The 20,188-nt window shown below is 48.7% G+C and overlaps 1 protein-coding gene across 2 annotated transcripts in view; it reads left to right on the top strand.

Annotated features, from left to right (window-relative positions):
* The window catches only part of DLC1 (DLC1 Rho GTPase activating protein), a 150,400-nt gene that overhangs the window by 21,521 nt on the left and 108,691 nt on the right, over window positions 1–20,188 (top strand). For both annotated transcript variants that reach the window (XM_038769243.1, XM_038769242.1), the window contains exon 2: window positions 1,618–2,362. In XM_038769243.1, the coding sequence (XP_038625171.1) occupies window positions 1,715–2,362 (648 nt within the window). In that variant the 5' untranslated portion in view covers window positions 1,618–1,714. The remainder of the gene's footprint in view (window positions 1–1,617; window positions 2,363–20,188) is intronic.

Genomic DNA, 20,188 nt, shown 5'->3' with positions numbered 1-20,188 from the left:
TAAATATGTACAAACATATATACATATATACAGGTGCTGTGGGGAGGGGAAGGAGGTAAGGCGGGGGGGATGGGGAGGGGGAGAGGAAGGAGGGGGCTCAGTCTTGCATTTCATCCTAGACCATGGGGTGCTCGAAAAGGACCCATTGAAATCCAGTGTGCAGAATTAGTTTGTTTCCCCAGTTGGTCGATTTTCCCCTCCATTTCCTTGTTTGTAGAGACTACTGGGAGAGAAAGCCGGTATTTTATGGCGTTATTTAAATGTGCTTCCAGTCAATTTCCAGAAGCGGAGTGGCCTTGTGGAAAGAACATGGGCCTGGGAATCAGAGGACCTGGGTTCTAATCCCATCTCTGCCACTCGTCTGCTGAGTGACCTTGGGCAAATCACTTCACTTCTCTGGGCCTCAGTTCCCTCAGCTGTAAAATGGGGATGGAATACCTGTTCTCCCTCTTACTTAGAATGCGAGTCTCATATAATAATAATAATAATAATAGCATTTATTAAGCGCTTACTATGTGCAAAGCACTGTTCCCCTTATATGGGACCTGATAATCTCGTATCTACCCCAGCACTTTGAACAGTGCTTTACACATAGTAAGCGATTAACAGATACCGCAATTATTACTAATATCATTATTATTAATTTGCTGTTCCCTCGGAAGGACCCTCTTGACCAAGTGGCCACATCCCTGCTGTGTGACCATGGTCAAGTCACTTAACTTTTCTAATGCCTCCGTTCCGTCGTCTGTCAAGAGGATTCAGTTCTTGCTCTTTCTTTGACTTTGACTGTGGATCCTGATTGTGCCCTGATTGGCTCGTATCTGCCCCAGTGCTCAGCACAGTGAAGCAGCATGGTCGAGTGGAGAGGGCAAAAGTCTGGAAATCAGAAGGATCTGGCTTCTAATCCCGGCTCTGCAAATTACTTCACTTCTCTGTGTCTCAGCTCCCTTATACGCAAAGTAGAAAACCCTATTCTCCCTCCTAGACTGTGAGTCGCATGTGGACGGGGACTGTGTCTGACCTAATTAACTTGTAGACTCTAACTTGTAACCTCTAATAATAATTACTAATTAATAGTGATGGTATCTGTTAAGCACTTACTATATGTGCCAAGTACTGTTCTAAGCGCTGGGGTAGAAACAAGGTAATCAGGTTGTCCCACATGAGGCTCAGAGTCTTAATTCCCATTTTCCAGATGAAGTAACTGAGACACAGAGAAGTTAAGTGGCTTGCCCAAAGTCACACAGCAGACAAGTGGCGGAGCTGGGATTAGAACCCACCTCTGACTCCCAATTCTGTGCTCTTTCCTTTAAGCCATGCTGCTTCTCGCTAAGCCACACTGCTCCTCTGGGCTGTAAGCTCACTGTGGACAGGGAATGTGTCCGTTTACTGTTATAGTATACTCTCCCAAGCGTTTATTACAGTGCTCTGCATGCAGTAAGTATTCAATATGTTTGACTGAAGAAGGAAGGAACTTGTACCTACTCCAGTGCTTAGAACACTGTTTGACACATAGTAAGCGTTTAACAAATAGCATTTCCACACGCACATGCAGCGCTTGGCACACAGTGAAGGCCGAGCGATTGATCCCTCTTATCATTCCTTCTCCCTTTCCAGATGCTGAGGCAAGGACGCGCCCTTTCCCCCCGGCCCCCTGCCCCGGGCCGCCTCGCTCTGGAACCACCTGCCCGCTCCGGTCCTGAAGGACGATGACATGTCTCTGGCGGTCCGGAAGAGGAGCTGGGAGGAGCATGTGACCCAGGGCATGGGCCCGCCGTTCAATCCGGACGACTACGCGGCAAGCTGCCACCATGGGCTCGTAGCCGACCGGGCGCTGGTTGCCATGGACAGGGACGGGGCCCCGCGGGTGGACTGCAGGGAGAGGTGCTCCTCCCTGCCGGACAGGCCCCGCCGGGGCCCCAAGGGTGTGGAAAGACACCAGGACCTCGGCGGCCGGGACCAGGCCGGAGGCCTGGAGGCCAGCACGGAGACGCTGGTCCACGTGTCCGACGGGGAGGACGGGTCGGAGCCTGGACTGGACGTCGGGGTGTCCTCGGTGGAGGAAGTGGGCGCAGCGCTGGAAGTGAATGGGGCGGCTCTACCCGGGAACCCCGAGGCCCCGAGGACTCGGCCTGACATGAAGACTGGATGCCGGGCTGTAGAGGCCCCCAGGGCCAGCCTCGGGGGGCTCCCTCCGGCCCCCACCGACACCGGGACGTCACCCGGGAACGGACTGGATGAGAGCGGCTTCCTAGACGGGCAAGCAGCCCCTCCGGAAGGGCTCGTGGCTGAGGTTGGCGAGGGAGAGGGCAGACTCGGCTTGGAACCGGCCCATGTTCCCGTGAGGCTGCGCAAGAGGAAGGTAGGCATTTGGATCGCTGGCGGGTCTCTCTCAGCTGGATCGGGGTTGAGGAAGACATCCGGTGAGGGGCAGGGAGGAGGTCTTTCCCGTCCAGAGTCCTTTTACAGGATTCCTTCCTTGAGCGCTTTGGATAGTGGGTGGAAAACTCATAATAATAATGATAACGACGATACTCGTTAAGTGCTTACTATGTGCCAAGTACTGTTCTAAGGACTGGGGTAGATGTAAACAACCTGACCACCTTGTAAACTCCCCAGCGCTTAGAACAGTGCTTGGCACATAGTAAGCGCTTAACCAATCGTATTTATTGAGCGCTTACTGTGTGCAGAGCACTGTACTAAGTGCTTGGGAAGTACAAGTTGGCAACATATAGAGACAGTCCCTACCCATCAGTGGGCTCACAGTCTAGAAGTGGGCTCACAGTCTAAAAAATGACAATAAATGCCATCATTATTATAAACTAATCCTGTTAATCTGTGTCCCACATGGGGTTCACAGTCTTAATCCCCATTTTACAGATGAGGTAACTGAGGCCCAGAGAAGTGAAGCGACTTTCCCAAGGTCACACAGCAGACATGTGACGGAGCCGGGATTAGAACTCAGGTCCTTCTGACTCCCAAGCCGGTGCTCTACCCACCGAGCCATGCTGCTTCTCTAAGAGAATTCTAACGCAATTTTAGCTTTGTCTGGCAAACAACTCTCTTCCAGGTTTCAGTTTCAGCTGAGAGACAGAAAAGTGTAAGGCAAAGACCTAGGATTTAGGAGTGAGGTGACCCAGGCCCTGTCGCTGGCCTGCTGGGAGACACTGGGCAAGTCACTGAACTGCTCTGGGCCTCAGCTGTGTCACCTGTAAAATGGGTATAAGACAGTTGCTCATGGGGTGGTGTCTCCCCTTCGATACCAGTTTGGGGATCTAATCGCGAGATCTCAGTGGAAAGAGCCTGGGCTCTGGAGTCAGAGGTCGTGGGTTCAAATCCTGGCTCTGCCACTTGTCAGTTGTGTGACTTTGGGCAAGTCACTTCACTACTCTGGGCCTCAGTTCCCTCATCTTTAAAATGGGGATGAAGACTGTGAGACCTACGTGGGACAACCTGACCACCTTGTATCCTCCCCAGTGCTTAGGACAGTGCTTTGCACATAGTAAGCGCTTAAAAAGTACTATCTTTATTATTATTATTATTAACTAGGTGGAATGGAAGGCAGGAGCTCACTTAGCAGCAGCCGTAACTTGCAGCATATTTTTGTCCCAGATCTGAATGGCCCTCTTCCTCTCCCCTGACCGCATTTTTGGAGCACGGGAAGCTCTCTGTTTGGAATTTGAGTGTCGCCTCCCTGCACCCCTCCCTTTTTCCGAAGGAGAAAACTCATCTCTACCTTTCATCGGGCCGGCACAGCTTTAATTACGTCTTGCAGGCCGGTGGTGGGACGTTGGTATGAGCAGTGGTTTGGAAATGTCTCCTGGCTCCGTCAGCCCGGCCCGGCTATTCCCCACTTTCAATTCCCCTGACCCTGATCCACCGCCACCCCCATCCCCTCCCCGGCCGGGGGCCGAGGGAAAGGAGCCAGTCGTGGGGAGACCCTGTGGGTGTCTGAATTCTCTGCCGGCGTCTCAGAGGGGGGAGAGAGGATTCTGGAGCAGTGCGGTTACCTCAGCGTTTTCACCACAGGTCTGCCTGGGGGAGGGAAGGAGAGTCCTGAGAAATCGGCCCCAAGGAACGCACTGTTGTTTTACAGAATTCCAGGATCTTTTTAAAAAAATTTTTTAAGGGTATCTGTTAAGTGCTTACTATGTACTAAGCACCGGACTAAGCGCCGGACTAGATCCAAGTTAATCAAGTTGGACGCAGTCCATGTCCCACAGGGGGCTCACAGTCTTAATCCCCATTTTACAGATGCAGTAACTGAGGCTCAGAGAAGTGAAGTGACTTTTTATGGTATATGTAAAGCGTTTAATATGTGGCAGGCGCTGTACTAAGCGCTAGGGTGGATAAAAGCTAATTAGGTTGGACACAGAGTGCCCCACCTGGGCCTCATGGTCTTAATCCCCATGTTACACATGAGGAAACTAAGGCACAGAGAAGTTAAATTACTTTGCATGGTATTTGTTAAGCGCCCACTATGTGCCAAGGCACTGTACTTAGCGCTGGGGAAGATACAAGTTAATCAGGTTGATCACAATCCATGTCCCACTTGGGGCTAACAGTCTCAATCCCCACTTTATCGATGAGGACACTGAGGTACATAGAAGTCCGGCAACTCACTCAAGGTCACACAGCAGACAAACAACAGAGCCAGAATTAGAACCCAGATCCTCTGACTCCCACCAGACCACGCCGCTTTTCCAGTGGTTTTGTTCATCAGCCTCAGTCATAATGATGGACTTTGCCTGTCTCCCCTCGAAGAATGGAAATTCGAGACAGATCCTCTGGAGAAAAACACCTCAAAGTATTTTCTAAAGTCTGAGTGGTAGAGCCGGGCTCTCTGGGGAAGAACCGTTATTACAGACTCGCCTAGTCCCTTCCCATCTGGGTTCTTGTGTGGAAATAGAGGCCGGATCCAAGACCCTTGCCAGCATTAAGAAATCCTGGCCAGCTTTTGCAGTGGTGAAGCGGAATTTCCCCCCTCCCCCCCCCCAAATCTTTCCTTAGGCGCTGTCTTTCTCCATCTCTCTCTGTCTCCTCGCCTCTTTCTGCTTCTCTGCCTCTTCTTTCTTCTTTCTCTCCCTCCTTCTGTTTCTCTCCTTCTCTCTTCCTTTCCCTTTTTCTTCCCCTCTTCTTTCCCTCTCCTGTCCACCTCTCTCACTCTCTCCATGTAAATCATGACCTCCGCCTGTCACATGACGTGCTGGCTCATTGCTGTTCTCTGTGGCCGAGCAATCTGGTTCCCATAAGCTTGGGTTTCGCTAACCGGCCCGGGCCGTGGTGCGTCAGAAGCGAGTCCGCTGCGTGGCAGACTCTTGAGGCCGAATCGGTGATGGAATGTCAGCTCGGGATCGGATCCGGCCCCCTCGTCCTCAAGGGTTTTGCCCCAGGAGCAGACTTTGGACCCCAAATGTCCATGGTCCGTTTTCTGGGTGAGGGGAGGCCTCAATTCCCACCGACAATTCCTTTATTAAAGCTTTATTAAAGGCACATCTCCTCCAAGAGGTCTTCCCAGTCAGTCAGTCATGTTTATTGAGCTCTTACTGTGTGCAGAGCACTGTACTAAGCACTGGGGAGAGTACGATGCAACAGGCACATGCAGTTCATTGGCCTTGGCAACTCTCAAGGTAGAGAAAATGTCACGAGCGAGTCATATTTCCCTTTACATTTGCGCTTCTCTTCCGTGGCTGGGGTTCTGAGCACGTACATGCTATAGAGACCATAAAAATCCCACTGATGTAAGTTAATCAATCGGTCGTATTCATTGAGCCCTAAATGTGTGCAGAGCACTGTATTAAGCTCTTGGGGGAGTCCAATCTAACAGTATAACAGACACATTCTCTGCCCAATACAAGCTTACAGTCCAAAGGGAACTTCCAGTTTACAGGAACACGATACATTACGGTACCCACTTCCACATTAAACAGAAATTCCTTACCATCAGCTTTAAAGGCCTCAATCACTTTGCTCCCCTCGCTACTACCCTACTCCAACCCAGCCCACAAATTTCACTCCTCTACTCACTGTACCTCTCCGTTGACCTCCGGTCCGCATCTTGCCTCTGACCTGGAATGCCTTCCCTCTTCATATCTGACTGACCAACTTCAAAACCTTACTGAAGGTGCAATTCCTCCAAGAGGCCTTCCCTGACTAAGCCCTCACTTCTTCTTTTCCCACTCCCTTCTGCAATGCTCCCTTTAATCCCCCAGCACTTATGTGTCCAAATCTGTGATTTATTTTTATTAATGGCTGTCTTCCCCTCTAGACTGTAAGCTTGTTGTGGTCAGAAAAGCGCTTGTTATGTTGTTGTATGTACTCTCCCAAGTGCTCAGTTCAGTACCCTGTGCACAGTAAGCTCTCAACAGATAAGATCGATTGATCGATTGCTTGATGGTAAAGTCCCCGGTGAGGTTATCCTTGCGTGACGTAGCTCGTGACTTCAGTTTAATAATTATGGTGCTCATTCTGGGTTTACGGTATGCCATAGCACTGTGCTAGGCGCTGGGGTAATCAGGCCTAGCACATCCCACAGTTCCCATCCCACATGAGGCTCAGAGTCTGAGAGGGAGGCAGAGAGGGGCTCTTCTCTCCATTTTGCCCCCGAAGGACAACTCTCCTTGGGAAGATTTGAACTCAGATTGACCGACCTCCTCCCCCACTACCCCTCCACCCCAACCTGTCCTCACTCAGGCTCTTCCCCCGGCCCACCACCCCTGCCCCAAGACCATCCTCAAGAGTCCAGTGGTTCATGGGATTCTCCTGGCAGGATCCAGCTAAAGCCATCCTGGACCGATTGAGCCGGCTGAGGTCACAGGAGGCCGGGCCATAATGTTCTAACCCTCTGGACCTTCCCTCAGCCACGGCGCTGCCCAGCCAATAAACTCTCTCACTCTTTCCTCATTTGGGAATGGGAGTGACCCCCCTCCTCCCACCCCTACACAGCCTATCTGAGCCAGGAGTGAGAAAGAACCCAGGCCGGCATGGAGACGGCTGGACCGTCCGGTCAAGGGTCACCGGTCCCCAGAGGGACGGGCTTTAGAGGGGACTCAGCTCTGCGTTAGAAGAGAGAAATTCACAGTTACCTTTGCAGAGGGGGCGAGTGGGGAAGCAAGTGGCAACTGGAGGATCGGATTGTGTCTGATCTGCTGTCTCGTATCGATCTGTGCACAGTGTAAGTGACGAATGCACACCACGGTTAAGGCAGTTGTCCCTGCTGCAGCTCTTTTCATATGGTCAGGAGGGAGGGGAGGTGGAAGAGTTTGGGGGGGGTTTTATGGTACCTGTTAAGCACAAATCTATGTGCCAGGCACTCTTCTAAGCGCAGGGGTAGATACAGGCTAATCAGGTTAGCCCCACACGGGGCTCACGGTCTTAATCCCCATTTTATAGATGAGGGAACTGAGGTCCAGAGCAGTGAAGCGACTTACCCAACGTCACACGGCAGACAAGAGGCAGAGCCGGGACTAGAACCCAAGTCCTTTTGACTCCAAGGCCTAGGCTCTATCCCCTAGGCCACACTGCTTCCCCGCCCCTGCCAGGGAGACTTGACCCAGCCCTCACCGAGAACCGTAGGGAGGGATCACGAACCCCCTGAAACGGGGATCGGGCTGTGATCAATCGGAGCATCCAATCCTCCCGGACATTCCGGGTCCCGGGACCGCAGAGAATTTGCCAGCTTGCACATTATCCTCCTCCGACCGCCGAAATTTTAGAGTCATCAGCAACCGTCGGCCAACAGCCACATGAAACGCGACCCTAATATTAAGCCTTTCTGAGACAGATGAAGGGAAGCGTTGTATCTTTCCATGTCAGAGAGGACTCAGAGGTCTTTGCTGCTCTTAGTGTGGAGAATCGATTCTCTCCTACCCCTGCTCCCTCGGAAGCCCGGATGCAGGGGAGAGTCAAACGAGGCGGCCTGTGTTCCCTCAGCTCCGTCCAGGATGCAATTAGCTCATGAACACTTCCTGTGTGCTGCTTGGTGCATAGATTTTCAGGTAATTGGATTAGCGTGTCATTTTTCCCCATGATTTACACAGAATTTTACCCTAAATATTTTCTCTGTCCACTTGGAGGCTACAAAGTGCTTTCCCACACACATCCACTCTGTTTGGACTGAAGTATGATGGATTTCAAACAATCCCCAAAGTATTTCAAACAAGTTCAGCCCAGAGCACGGTCAGTTCGGGAACTGTGGGAGGGAAGGGGGGAAGCATGATGGGGTACAGTGCTCTGCACACAGTAAGCGCTCAATAAGTACGCTTGAATGAATTGAATGAATGGGGCTGGGCTGGGGGAGAGGGAATGGGGGGGGGGGGGCACGCCTCCAGAGCCATTTAGTCGGAATAACCTTAATGCAAATTTCACTTTGACATATTTTTGTGACCAAGCGAAGCTGTAAATTTTTGAGGCTTGACAGTTCCGTCTAGACTGCAAAATCAAAAGGCGAAAAACGGTGCGTGTCAAGCAGGAAGCAGCGAGAAGCGGCGTGTTCTAGTGGCTAGAGGCCAGTCCCGGGAGTCAGAAGGACCTGGGTTCTAATCCTGACTCCAACACGTCTGCTGTGTGAGCTCAGGCAAGTTGCTTCACTTTTCTGTGACTTCATCTGTAGAATGGAGATGAACACTGTCAGCCCCATGGGGGTCAGAGACTGTGTCCAAACTGATTAACTTGCATCTATCTCAGGGCTTAGTACAGAGCCCGGAACATACTAAGCGCTTAACAAATACCACAAAAAAAGAAAAAAAAAAAAAAAGGAGGACACCAGCTGACTCTGAGCTGCCTAAAAAGGAAATAAATGCATTTCTCTTCAGAGACCTTCTTAGAGCTTGGGTCCCACAGCTGGAGGAAAAGGCACTCAGAAATTACTCCCACTGACCTTTACCATAATCTCGTCCCCTGATCTAGGAGAGAGACACATGGAAAGTGAAGCTCGCGAATGATTCCCCTTCCCTGTTGAAATCTCCTTTACAATCAAACAATCCACAACAGTTGATTCATTCATTCAATAGTATTTATTGAGCGCTTACTGTGTGCAGAGCACTGTTGATTGAAAACCTATTGTGCACAGGACATTATTCTAAGCGCTTGGGAGAGGACAGTCATTATACTGATAATGTGATATTTTGTTAATCCCTTATTATGTGCCAAGTATAGTGCTGAGCGCTGGGGTAGATGCAAGGTAATCAGGTTGGACAAAGTCCTTACCCATCATGGGGCACACAGTCGAAGGGGGAGGAGAACAGGTACTGAACGCCCATTTTGCAGATGAGGGAAGAGTTAGTGGTCACCATCCCTGCCCTCTAGGAGCTCATTTTAGGAGTGGGGAGGCAATGAAATCATTTTCAGATAGGAGGAAGAAGGGAAGAGAAAGATGATGTCAACCTACCCTTTTTTATTGTACTCTCCCAAGCGCTCAGTACAGTGGTCTGCCCCCAGCAAGCGCTCAGTAAACACAGTCGACTGACTGATACGTGGCAGGACAGAGCTCTTTAATGGGGCAGTGTGTAAGTCGATAGTTATCGAAGGGTGGCTATGAGAAAGAGCTAACAGTAAGGCCAGGCATTTTTTGAAGCTTATTGACACTTGCTCTTTTTCAAAAAAAAAAACAAAAAAAGGTACTCCTTAAGTGCTTACTATGTGCCAAGCACTGTACTGAGCACTGGATTACATAAAAGATATTGAGGTTGGACACAGTCCCTGTCCCACACGGGGCTAGCACTAAGCTCTAGGGCCTGGAAGAATTTTTCAGCAATGAGTCCAGAGTGAAACTTTCACTTTTACAATAATAATAATTTTGTTATTTGTTAAGCTCTTACTAAGTGCCAGGCACTGTTCTAAGCACTGGGCTAGACACAAGGTAATTAGGTTGGACACAGTCCCTGTCCCACATGGGACTTACAGTCTTAATCCCCTTTTTACAGGGGAATCCCAGCTACGCCAATTGTCAGCTGTGTGACTTTGGACAAGTCACTTCACTTCTCTGTGCCTCAGTTACCTCATCTGTAAAATGGGGATTTAAGACTGTGAGCCCCACGTGGGACAACCTGATCACCTTGAATCCCCCCAGCGCTTAGAACAGTGCTTTGCACATAGTAAGTGCTTAACAAATACCATTATTATTATTATTATTATTACAGAAGAGGTCACTGAGACACAGAGAAATGACGCGACTTGCCCAAGGTCACGCAGGAGATATGTGATGGAACCGGGATTAGAACCCAGGTCCTATGACGCTCCTGTCTGGGCTCTTTCCTCTAGGCCATGCTGCTTCTCATATCACTTTCACCCCCTAATCTTGCTGGCAGTTGGTCGAATCTCTTTGAAATATCAGGGGCCTTCCCCCTAGCTCCCACCCTGGCATTCCCACCCCTTCCAGGAAGCCTTCCCGGATTAACTTCCACCACTCCTGGCCTAGTGGATAGGGCACAGGCGTAGGAGTCAGAGGACCTGGGTTCTAATCCCAGCTCAACCAGGTTTCTGCTGTGTGACATTGGGCAAGTGACTTCACTTCTCTGTGTCTCGGTTCTCTCATCTGTAAAATGGGAATGTATACTGTGAGCCCCATGTGGCATCAAGTGAGAGCCCTAGTGAGCCACTGAAATGAGCCCAGGGGAGGGCCCAGGGATGGCCAAGCACACACATTCTGCCCTTGAAGTACTTTCTGTTCAATGGCAGACACAAGTAGACACAATTATTTCCAGACAGGGAAGAGCGAAGGGCTGAGAAGGAGTGGAATGAATCTGCCAAGATCAACTATGAGAAAAAAATCAAGAGAAAGGATTGAGTACACTGGGATGGAAAGAGTGGCTATTGGCTTGAAATGTCCAGGAGGCTTTTGGAGGGTTTTGTTTTGGGTTTTTATATGGCATTTGTTAAGTAATGAGGCCTAGTGGAAAGAGCAGGTTCCTGGGAGTCAAAAGACCTGGGTTCTAATCCCTGCTCTGCCACTTGTCTCCTGGGTGACCTTGGGCAAGTCACCCAACTTCCCTGTGCCTCAGTTCCCCAATCAGCAAGATAGCGGTTCAATACCTGTCCCCCCAGACCAACTGATGATCTTGTACATACCCTAACGCTTAGTACAGTGCTTGGCATATAGTAAGTGCTAAACAAATACCACAATTACTATCCTCTAGATTGTAAACTCCTTGTGGGCAGGGAATGTGTCTACTAACTCTGTTATAGTGTACCCTCCCAAATGCATAGTACGGTGCTCTGCACACAGTAAGCTCTCAATAAATATGATTGAACGATTGGCTTTTACTGAGTGCTTCTTGTAGACTGAACAGTGTAGTAAGTGCTTAGATTGTAAGCCCCTGGCAGGCAGGGGCTGTATGTCTAATGGACCTGGAACGGAACTCATCCTACAGGAAGCCCCCCATAAATGTTCATGATGATGACAATGAACCCAAGCTGTGGGCAGCGGCTTTCTGGGGGTGAGCTTCAAGCCTCAATCTAATCAGTAACTCTGGTTTTTCCATGTCCATTTCTAATGGCCAACTCTCAACTACTGATCATCAGTTCATCGGTGGTACTTATTGAGCACTTCCTGTGGGTGGAGGGAGCACTGTACTAAATGTTTGGGAGAGGACAATAGTGGACTTAATCCTCGCTCTCAGGGAATTTACAGTCTATGTACAGCACTCTGTACATAGAGAGCTCCTGGAGAGTTCAGTAGAGTTGGTAGGCATGAATCCTGCCCTCGAGGAGTTTCCAGTCTACCCATCGCCCAATCTACTGCCTGAGGGGAGTGGGCTAGGCATTTTTGCAATGTGACTTCTGTGTTCCAAAGGCACAATCCCAGGTTAGTGTGGTACCCTCTGGGTGAGGAGATGATAATGATAATTGTGCTATTTAAGCCTTCTCTACGTGTCAAGCACTGTGCTGAGTGATGAGGTAGATGATGATAAGAGAAGCATTATGGCCTAGTGGGTAGAGCCCAGGCCTGGGAGTGAGAAGGTCATGGGTCCTAATCCCCTCTCTGCCACTTGTCTGCTGTGTGCCCTTGGGCAGGTCACTTCACCTCTCTGTGCCTCAGTTATCTCATCTGTAAAATGGGGGTGGAGACTGTGAGCCCCATGTGGGACAGGGACTGTGTCCAACCCGATTTACTTATATCCACCCCAGTGCTTAGTACAGTGTCTTTCACATGGTAAGCACTTAAGAGATACCACAATAATAATTATTATTATAATCAGGCAGGAGACAGTCCCAGTCCCCGGGGGGACTCCCGGTCTAAGAATCCCACCCTCCTCCATTAAGGACGCTTCACTGCCTAAACCCATGACAAAAAGAACACGGAGAGGGAGAGAGAGAGAAACATTAGGTCCGTCGTCTGGAATCAAACCCAGATTCCGAAGGTGAAAGGTTGCCGCTCCAGCTCCCCCGACATTTCCCTGGGAAAGTTAAAAATAAGCCCGACGGAGGCCAAGCGAGCGAGGAGGGAATTGTCTGTGGCCATCTGGGGAGATCTCCTGGGTCCAGGAGCCGCCAGTTGGGGCAGGAATATACTGGCCCATCTGCACGGACGCTGACAACTTTCCATCTTCCCGCACACGAGATCTTCCCGTGGGTGCACCAGCCATGGAGCTTAGGGGAAACCCACAGAATCCATGAAGGCTCCGGGGGAAGAGCAATGCGCCATGTTCCCCTGAGTGCTTCAGGCTTGCCCTCGGTCACCACAGACACCAAAGGGACACGGGAGACCCTCCGGCCCACCTGCTCACGGGAGACCAGTGGGTCTCCTCCTTTTCAGGCCAAGTACAGCCACTGTGTCCTGAAAATAATAATGATAATAATAATAATAATAATAATAATAATAATGGCATTTATTAAGCGCTTACTATGTGCAAAGCACTGTTCTAAGCGCTGGGGAGGTTACAAGGTGATCAGGTTGTCCCACGGGGGGCTCACAGTCTTAATCCCCATTTTACAGATGAGGGAACTGAGGCCCAGAGAAATTAAGTGACTTGCCCAAAGTCACACAGCTGACAAGTGGCGGAGCCGGGATTTGAACCCATGACCTCTGACTCCAAAGCCCGGGCTCTTTCCACTGAGCCGCGCTGCTTCGCCTGAAAAGCAGCATGGCCTAGTGGATAGAGCATTGACCTGGGAGTTGGGAGGATGGGGATTCTAATGCCGGCTCTGCTACCTTCCTGCTGTGTGACCCTGGGCAAGTCATTTCAGTGTAATAGAACACAGGCCTGGAATTCAGAAGGTAATGGGTTCTAATTCTGACTCTGCCACTTGAGTGATCTTGGGCAAGTCACTTCGCTTCTCTGTGTCTCAGTTACCTCATCTATAAAATGGGGATTGAGACTGTGAGCCCCACATGGGACAGAGCCTGTGTCCAACTTGACTAGCTTGTATCTACTCCAGCGTTTAGTACAATGCCTGCCACAGAGTAAGCACTTAACAAATACCGTTTTTTAAAAAAAAGCAAGGATGCAACAGTGACTCCAGAATTAACCCTACAGGAGTGTTAATGCAGTCTACTCTGCCCTTTCTCAAGGACTGCAAGTCAAACATATACTTCATTCAGTCGAATTTATTGAGCGCTAACTGTGGGCAGAGCACTGTACTAAGCACTTAGGAAGTACAATATAACAATAAACAGACATATTCCCTGCCCACAATGAGCTTACAGTCTAGAAACAAGCTTAAGTCTAGAGGTCAAATTATTATTGTGGGACCGTATTCACTAAACATGTACTATGTGCCAAGCCTTATACTAGGTACTGGGCTAGACACAAGATAATCAAATCGACTGTGAGCTCATTGTGAACAGGGAATGTCACTGTTCATTCATTCAATCACAGTTATTGAGCGCTTACTGTGTGTAGAGAACTGTATTAAGCACTTAGGAAGTACAATTCAGCAACAATTAGAGAGAATCTCTGCCCACAATGGGCTCACAGTCTAGAAGGGGGGAGACAGACATCAAAACAAGTAAACAAATACTTTCCCAAGCACTTAGTACAGTGCTCTGCACACAATAAGTGGACCGTAAATCCGATTAAATGAAATCCTGGTAGTACATAGACTAGGTTGTACACAGAACATCTACAGGAGCTATCAAAATCAGAACAGAAAATAATCTGCATTTTCCTCGCAAGTGTCTTGAGTTTCCTGCCTCTCCTCCCTCCTGCTTTCTACTTCATCTTTCTTTCCTTTTCTTTTTTTTTTTCTTATCAGATTGGGGCACCTCCTTGGTTTTTCCCTTTTTCCCTGGAGCTTTTGAAGGAAGCCCAGCTCCAGATGACTCATCCTTACATCCGCTCCTCCTGGCATCCCTCTTTCCCCAGCTGGAACCATTCACACATTCGTCCATTCATTCATTCATTCACTCCTTCTTCCTCTTAGGGCGAGATAAAGGAGGAGCCGGTAGAGAGAAGAGGGAAATTAGAGGAGCATTTTCCCAACCACCCCTTCCCTGAACTGGGCAATTAAGGAATCACCATCACCCTTCAAGTACTTACTGACAATGTCTACCAGGTGTATGACACTATGGAGAACACACAATGAGCCTGAGATGCTTTTCTGGGCCTCAGTTTCCTTATCCGTAAAATGATAATAATAATTGTGGTATTTGTTACGTGCTTACTCTACTAAGCTCTGGGGTGAATACAAGCAAATCAGGTTGGACAGAGTCCCTGTCCCACGTGGGGCTCACCAAAATAGGGATTCATTTTCTGTTCTTCCTCTTATTTAGACTGCGAGCCCCACGTGCGACAGGGTCTGTATCTTATCCGGCGCTCTTGAATCTACCACAGTGCTTATAGCAGTGTTCGGCACTTAGGAAGTGCTTAACGAATATCAGTTGTTCTTCATTAAAGACAGACCTGGTCCATAGAGAGTCCAAATGTAGAAGTGGGAACAGGGAGGTCAACAGGGAAGCGAGAAGCTTTAGACGCGCTCAGCCGTCATATATATATGGCTCTTTATATCCAACTGTGCTTTTGTGGATTTGGACGTCTCTATTTGATATCTTGTCAGATCCTTGTCTATTACTTCTGCTCTGATTTTGCAATTGCTGAATGCAGGACCTGCTCCCCTGGGAGTGCCCAATAAGTAACCAATCAATCAGTGATATTCATCGAGCACTTACTGTGTGAAGAGCACTGTACTAAAACCTCAGGTCAGCAAGGAGGCTGGTGCAGTAATCAAGGCAGGAAGGGATAAGTGCTTGGATTAACATGGTAATGGTTTGGACAGAGAGGAAAAAGTGAATTTTAGCAATCTTTTGAAGGTCGAACCGGTTCGGTTTACATATTTATTACTCTGTTTATTTATTTATTTATTTATTTTACTTGTACATTTCTATCCTATTTATTTTATTTTGTTGGTATGTTTGGTTCTGTTCTCTGTCTCCCCCTTTTAGACTGTGAGCCCACTATCGGGTAGGGACTGTCTCTATGTGATACCAATTTGTACTTCCCAAGCGCTTAGTACAGTGCTCTGCACATAGTAAGCGCTCAATAAATACGATTGATTGATTGATTGATTGATTCGGTGACAGATTGAATATGTGTGTTGATGGAGAGAAATGAGGCAAGGATAACGCCAGGTTATGGGCTTGTGAGACAGGGAAGGTGGGAGTGCTGGGAACTTGTCTGCTAATTCTGTTGCATTGCACTCTCCCAAGCGCTTAGTACAATGCTCTCCTCATAGCACTCAGTAAATACAAATTGATGCGTTGATTGATTGATGGGGAGGATAGGGTTTGGATGGGAAGATAAGGAGTTCTATTTTGGACGTGTTAAGTTTGAGGTGTGGGCGGGATATCCAAGTAGAGATGTGCTGAAATGTGAGATGGCAGAGAAGGAGAGAGATAAATACAGTTGATTGATGGGAAGACCCCCCCAACTCCCCACAAAGGAAGAGTTGCATCACCAAAACAGAACACTCCTTTTTTAAAAAAGGTATTTATTAAGCACTTACTACATGAGAGGCTCCGTACTAATCATTCGTGTAGATGCAAGTTAATCAGGTTGGACAACAGTCCTTGTCCCATGTGGGGCTCACAGTCTTAATCCCCATTTTACAGATAAGGGAACTGAGGCCCAGAGAAGTGAAATGACTTGTCCAAGGTCACCGAGTGGTGGAACAGGATGAGAGTCCAGCTCCTCTGACGCCCAGGCCTGGGTGCTATCCACTAGACCACACTGCTTTTTTTCCTCGAGTGTGTGGATCGTTGCCCAGCTGGGTCTGCCCCAGGATGGGAGTGGGGTGTCGTGGCATGGAGAGATCCCCAAAGGTTCCACCTACATTGGACCACTGGGCAGGGGCACTGTGGAGGGCGCTTAGTACACCATAAGCCCTCAATACATATGATTGAGGGATTGATATATGCCAAACCTCTACCCTCCTCACCTTCAGAGCTTTATTAGGGTCATATCTCTTCTAAAATGCCTTCTCCAATTGAGCCCTCTTTTCCTCTAAACCGTAAGCTCATTGGGAGCAGGGAATGTGCCCGTTATATTGTACTCCCCCGAGCACTTAGTACAGTGTTCTGCTCACAGTAAGCGCTCAATAAATATAATTGGTCAAGATAAACTATGATTGGTGCGTCCCTTCCTGGAACACTCCCTGCTTATGGTAATTGGTCCGTAAACCCTGCCCTTCTTGGAGGAATCTGGGAGTCAACAAGCCCTGGGAGAGCTTTGAGAAGAATAATAAGAGTTGTAGTATTTGTTAAGTGCTTACTCGCTAAACCCTTGCACTTGGATAAACCCTTGAATTACCCTTAATTCACCCCTCCTTCAGCCCCACGGCACTTATATCCATATCCAATTCATATGTTCATTCATTCAATTGTATCTATTAAGCGCTTACTGTGTGCAGAGCACTGTACTAAGCGCTTGGGAAAGTACAGTACAACAATAATTGATATATTCATATTAATGTCTGCCTTCCCCTCTAGACTATAAACTCACTGTGGGCAGGGAACGAGACTACCAACCCTGTTGTATTGTACTCTCCCAAGCGCTTAGTACAGTGTTCCACACACTGTAAGTGCTCAGTAAATGCAATTGACTGATGGATTGATAGGTGCCCAGAGCTAGGGTAGATACGGTGTACGTAGAGTGAACACAGTCCCTGTCCTATGCGAGGTGTACAGTCAAATGGCCTAGTGGAAAGAGCATGGGCCTCGGAGTCAGAGGACCTGGGTTCTAATTTCAGCTCCATCTCCTGCCTGCTGTGAACTTGGGCAAGTCACTTCACTTCCCTGGCCCTCAGTATCCTCATCTGTAAAATGGGGCGTCAATATCTGTTTCCCTCCTATTTAGATTGCGTGCCCTCTGTGGGACAGGGACTGTGTCCAAACTGATTTTCTTGCCTCTACCCCAGCACTTAGTATGGTACTTGGCACATAGCCTGTGCTTAACAAATACCAAAATTATTATTATTTGAACAGGAATCCTATCCTCCTTTGACAGAAGAATAAACCGAGGCCCAGAGAAGACAAGTGACTTTCACAAGGTCACACAGTAGACAAGTGGCGGAGCCAAGATTAGGTTATTATTATTATATTATTAACCTTTCTTGCCAGGCTTCACATAGCAATCCAAGAGTTTCATCACCTCTTTTTCCTCTCCTAAACAGCAGACAATGATCAGCTCCGTGAGGGAGATGTGTGTCTTTCTTCTATCATGCTGGACTCACCCAAGTGCTTAGAATCCTGTTTTGCCCTGGCCTGACACACAATAAATAGTTTTATTTGACTGATCCTGAGCTCACAGGCCTTCTGAAAGCAAGGTTAGGGATAATAGTAATAATAATAATAATAACATTTATTAAGCACTTACATAGTACCAAGCACTGTACTAAGCTCTTGCGGTTGCTACAAGTTAGGTACCATGTGGAGCTCAAAATCTAAGTAGGAGGGGAATTGAGGCATAAAGATGTTCAGTGACTTCTCCGAGGTCACCCAGCAGAAAAGTTGGGGAGCCGAAATTAGAACTCAATTCCTCTGGCTCCCAAACCCCTGCTCTTTCCCCTAGGCCATGCTGCTTCTCATTAGCAGTAGTAGTATTAAAGCTAGAGGTTTATGAGAAGCAGTATGGCCTAGTGGCTAGAGCATGGGCCCCAGGAGTCAGAAGGACCTGAGTTCCAATCCCAGCTCCGCCACTTGTCTTCTGTGTGATCTTGGGCAAATCACTTAACTTCTCTGTGCCTCAGTTACATCATCTGTAAAATGGGGGTGAAGACTGTGAGCCCAGGTGGGCCACGGGCTGTGTACGACCTGATTAGCTTGTATCCAACCCGGCGGTTAGAACAGTGCTTGGCACATAGTAAGAGCTTAACAAAAGCCATCATTATTATTATTATTATTAGGTTCTCCAATTGCCCCTCTGGAGCCTGCGCCGAGCAGAGGCTGAGGGAAAAATCCGCTGAGGGATGCGAGTCAATTCTCCTGGGATCCTTGAAGGAATCCAGAGGAGCAGAGAAAATCAGTTCCGCTTGAAGAGAAAAGCAGCCCCTGTTTCACGGCTGTGGTCCAAGAGAGGGGGGAAAGGATTTGATCGAGAACTCGGGCAAGGCCGGCACAAAATCTCCCAGACCGGGCCACCTCCTGACACTGGGGGCCGGACGGAAGAGGTCAATCCCCTCGACTTCCTGTCCCAGAAAGTGAGAGGCTGGGAAAAGCCATTTGGAGAACAGAGCTTCTCAGCACTCCGAGATTCCCAGGAAATTGAGAAGGGGAGGGAAGACTTTGTGCCTCTAGCTGACCGGGCCTAAATGCCGGCCTGTCAGTTAGCTAGTGATGTGAGGGTACGAGGAGGTGGGTTGTAGAGGACAGGGTGGAGACCAACATGGGGAATCAGAAAATAATCTGAAAGGCTGGAAGTCTTAAAGCAGCATGGTATAGTAGACGATAGCACAGTCCTGGGAGTCAGAAGGTCATGAGTTCTAATCTGAGCTCTACCCCTAACCTGCTGTGGGACCTTGGCCAAATCACTTCACTTCTCTGTGCCTCAGTTACCTCATCTGGAAATTGGGGATGGAGGCAGTGAGCCCCATATGGGACAGGGACTGTGTCCAACCTGACTTGCTTGTATCCAACCCAGCACTTAGTACAATGCCTGACACATAGTAAGCACTTAACAAATACCATCATTATTATTAGGGGACCGGTCTGTTATGAGCTCTGCACACGGTAAGCGCTTAATAAATACGATTGAATGAATAGGAAAGCATCATGCTTTCAGGGCTTTGGTTTTTTAGAAAAACTGCTGAAAAAAGCCGATGGCAAATTATCTGAACCTCATCATTCTATTTAGGGATTCCCGGATGGTATGATTTTTTCCTTCTGCCTCTGTCCACCCCAGATTCCAAAGGGGCAATTGTAGAATTTTCAGCTTTAATTAAACTACTGTGAATGATGATAATTATGGCATTTATTATATTAATAATAGTAATACTTGTTAAGTGTTTACTATGTGCCAAACACTATTCTAAGTCCTAGGGTAGAAACTGGTTAATCAGGTTGGACACAGCCCCTGTCTCACATGGGGCTCACACTCTTAATCCCCATTTTACAGATGAGGGAACCGTGGCCCAGAGAAGTGAAGTGACTTGCCCGAGGTCACACAGCAGAGAAGTGGTGGAGCCGGGATTAGGACCCAGATCCTTCTGTCTCTCAGACCCGTGCCCTATCCACTAAACCATGCTGCTCCTAGCTGACTGTCTGCCAAGCACTGTGCTAAGCGCAGCGGGTGGAGATGAGCTTATCAGATCGGACAGGTCACCTGGGGCTCCCAATCAAAGAAGTAGGGAGGGAAGATGTCCCATTCCCATTTTACAGATGAGGAAACTGAAGGCCCGGAGGGGTTGAGTGACCGGCCCGAGGTCACCCAGCAGGCCAGGGACAGGAGCGTGGGATTAGAGCCGAGGTCTCCTGACTCCCAGGACCATCTTTCCCCCGGGTCCCAGCGACTCATGTGACAGTCAATCGCTGCCGGGGTCTGGGACTAACGAAGCTCCCTCCCGGTTTCTCTCAGCGGACTATTCCTTGAGCTAACTTGTTATCCGAACGGCCAGGGAATGTCTGTGGCGGGGAGAAGGAAAGAGATAAACTCCGTGTTTTGAGGAACAAGGGAGACCTTTGGAAGAAAAATTCCTGCTTGAAAGTTTCACAAAACCTCTTTCTCTCTCCACCGGCCGAGGGTCCCAAGTGTCGAACTGT

This window comes from Tachyglossus aculeatus, chromosome X5 (assembly GCF_015852505.1).
Source record: "Tachyglossus aculeatus isolate mTacAcu1 chromosome X5, mTacAcu1.pri, whole genome shotgun sequence".
Classification (NCBI taxonomy): domain Eukaryota; kingdom Metazoa; phylum Chordata; class Mammalia; order Monotremata; family Tachyglossidae; genus Tachyglossus; species Tachyglossus aculeatus.
The sequence above is the reverse complement of the archived record's forward strand: the minus strand, read 5'-3'. Positions and strand labels throughout refer to the sequence as shown.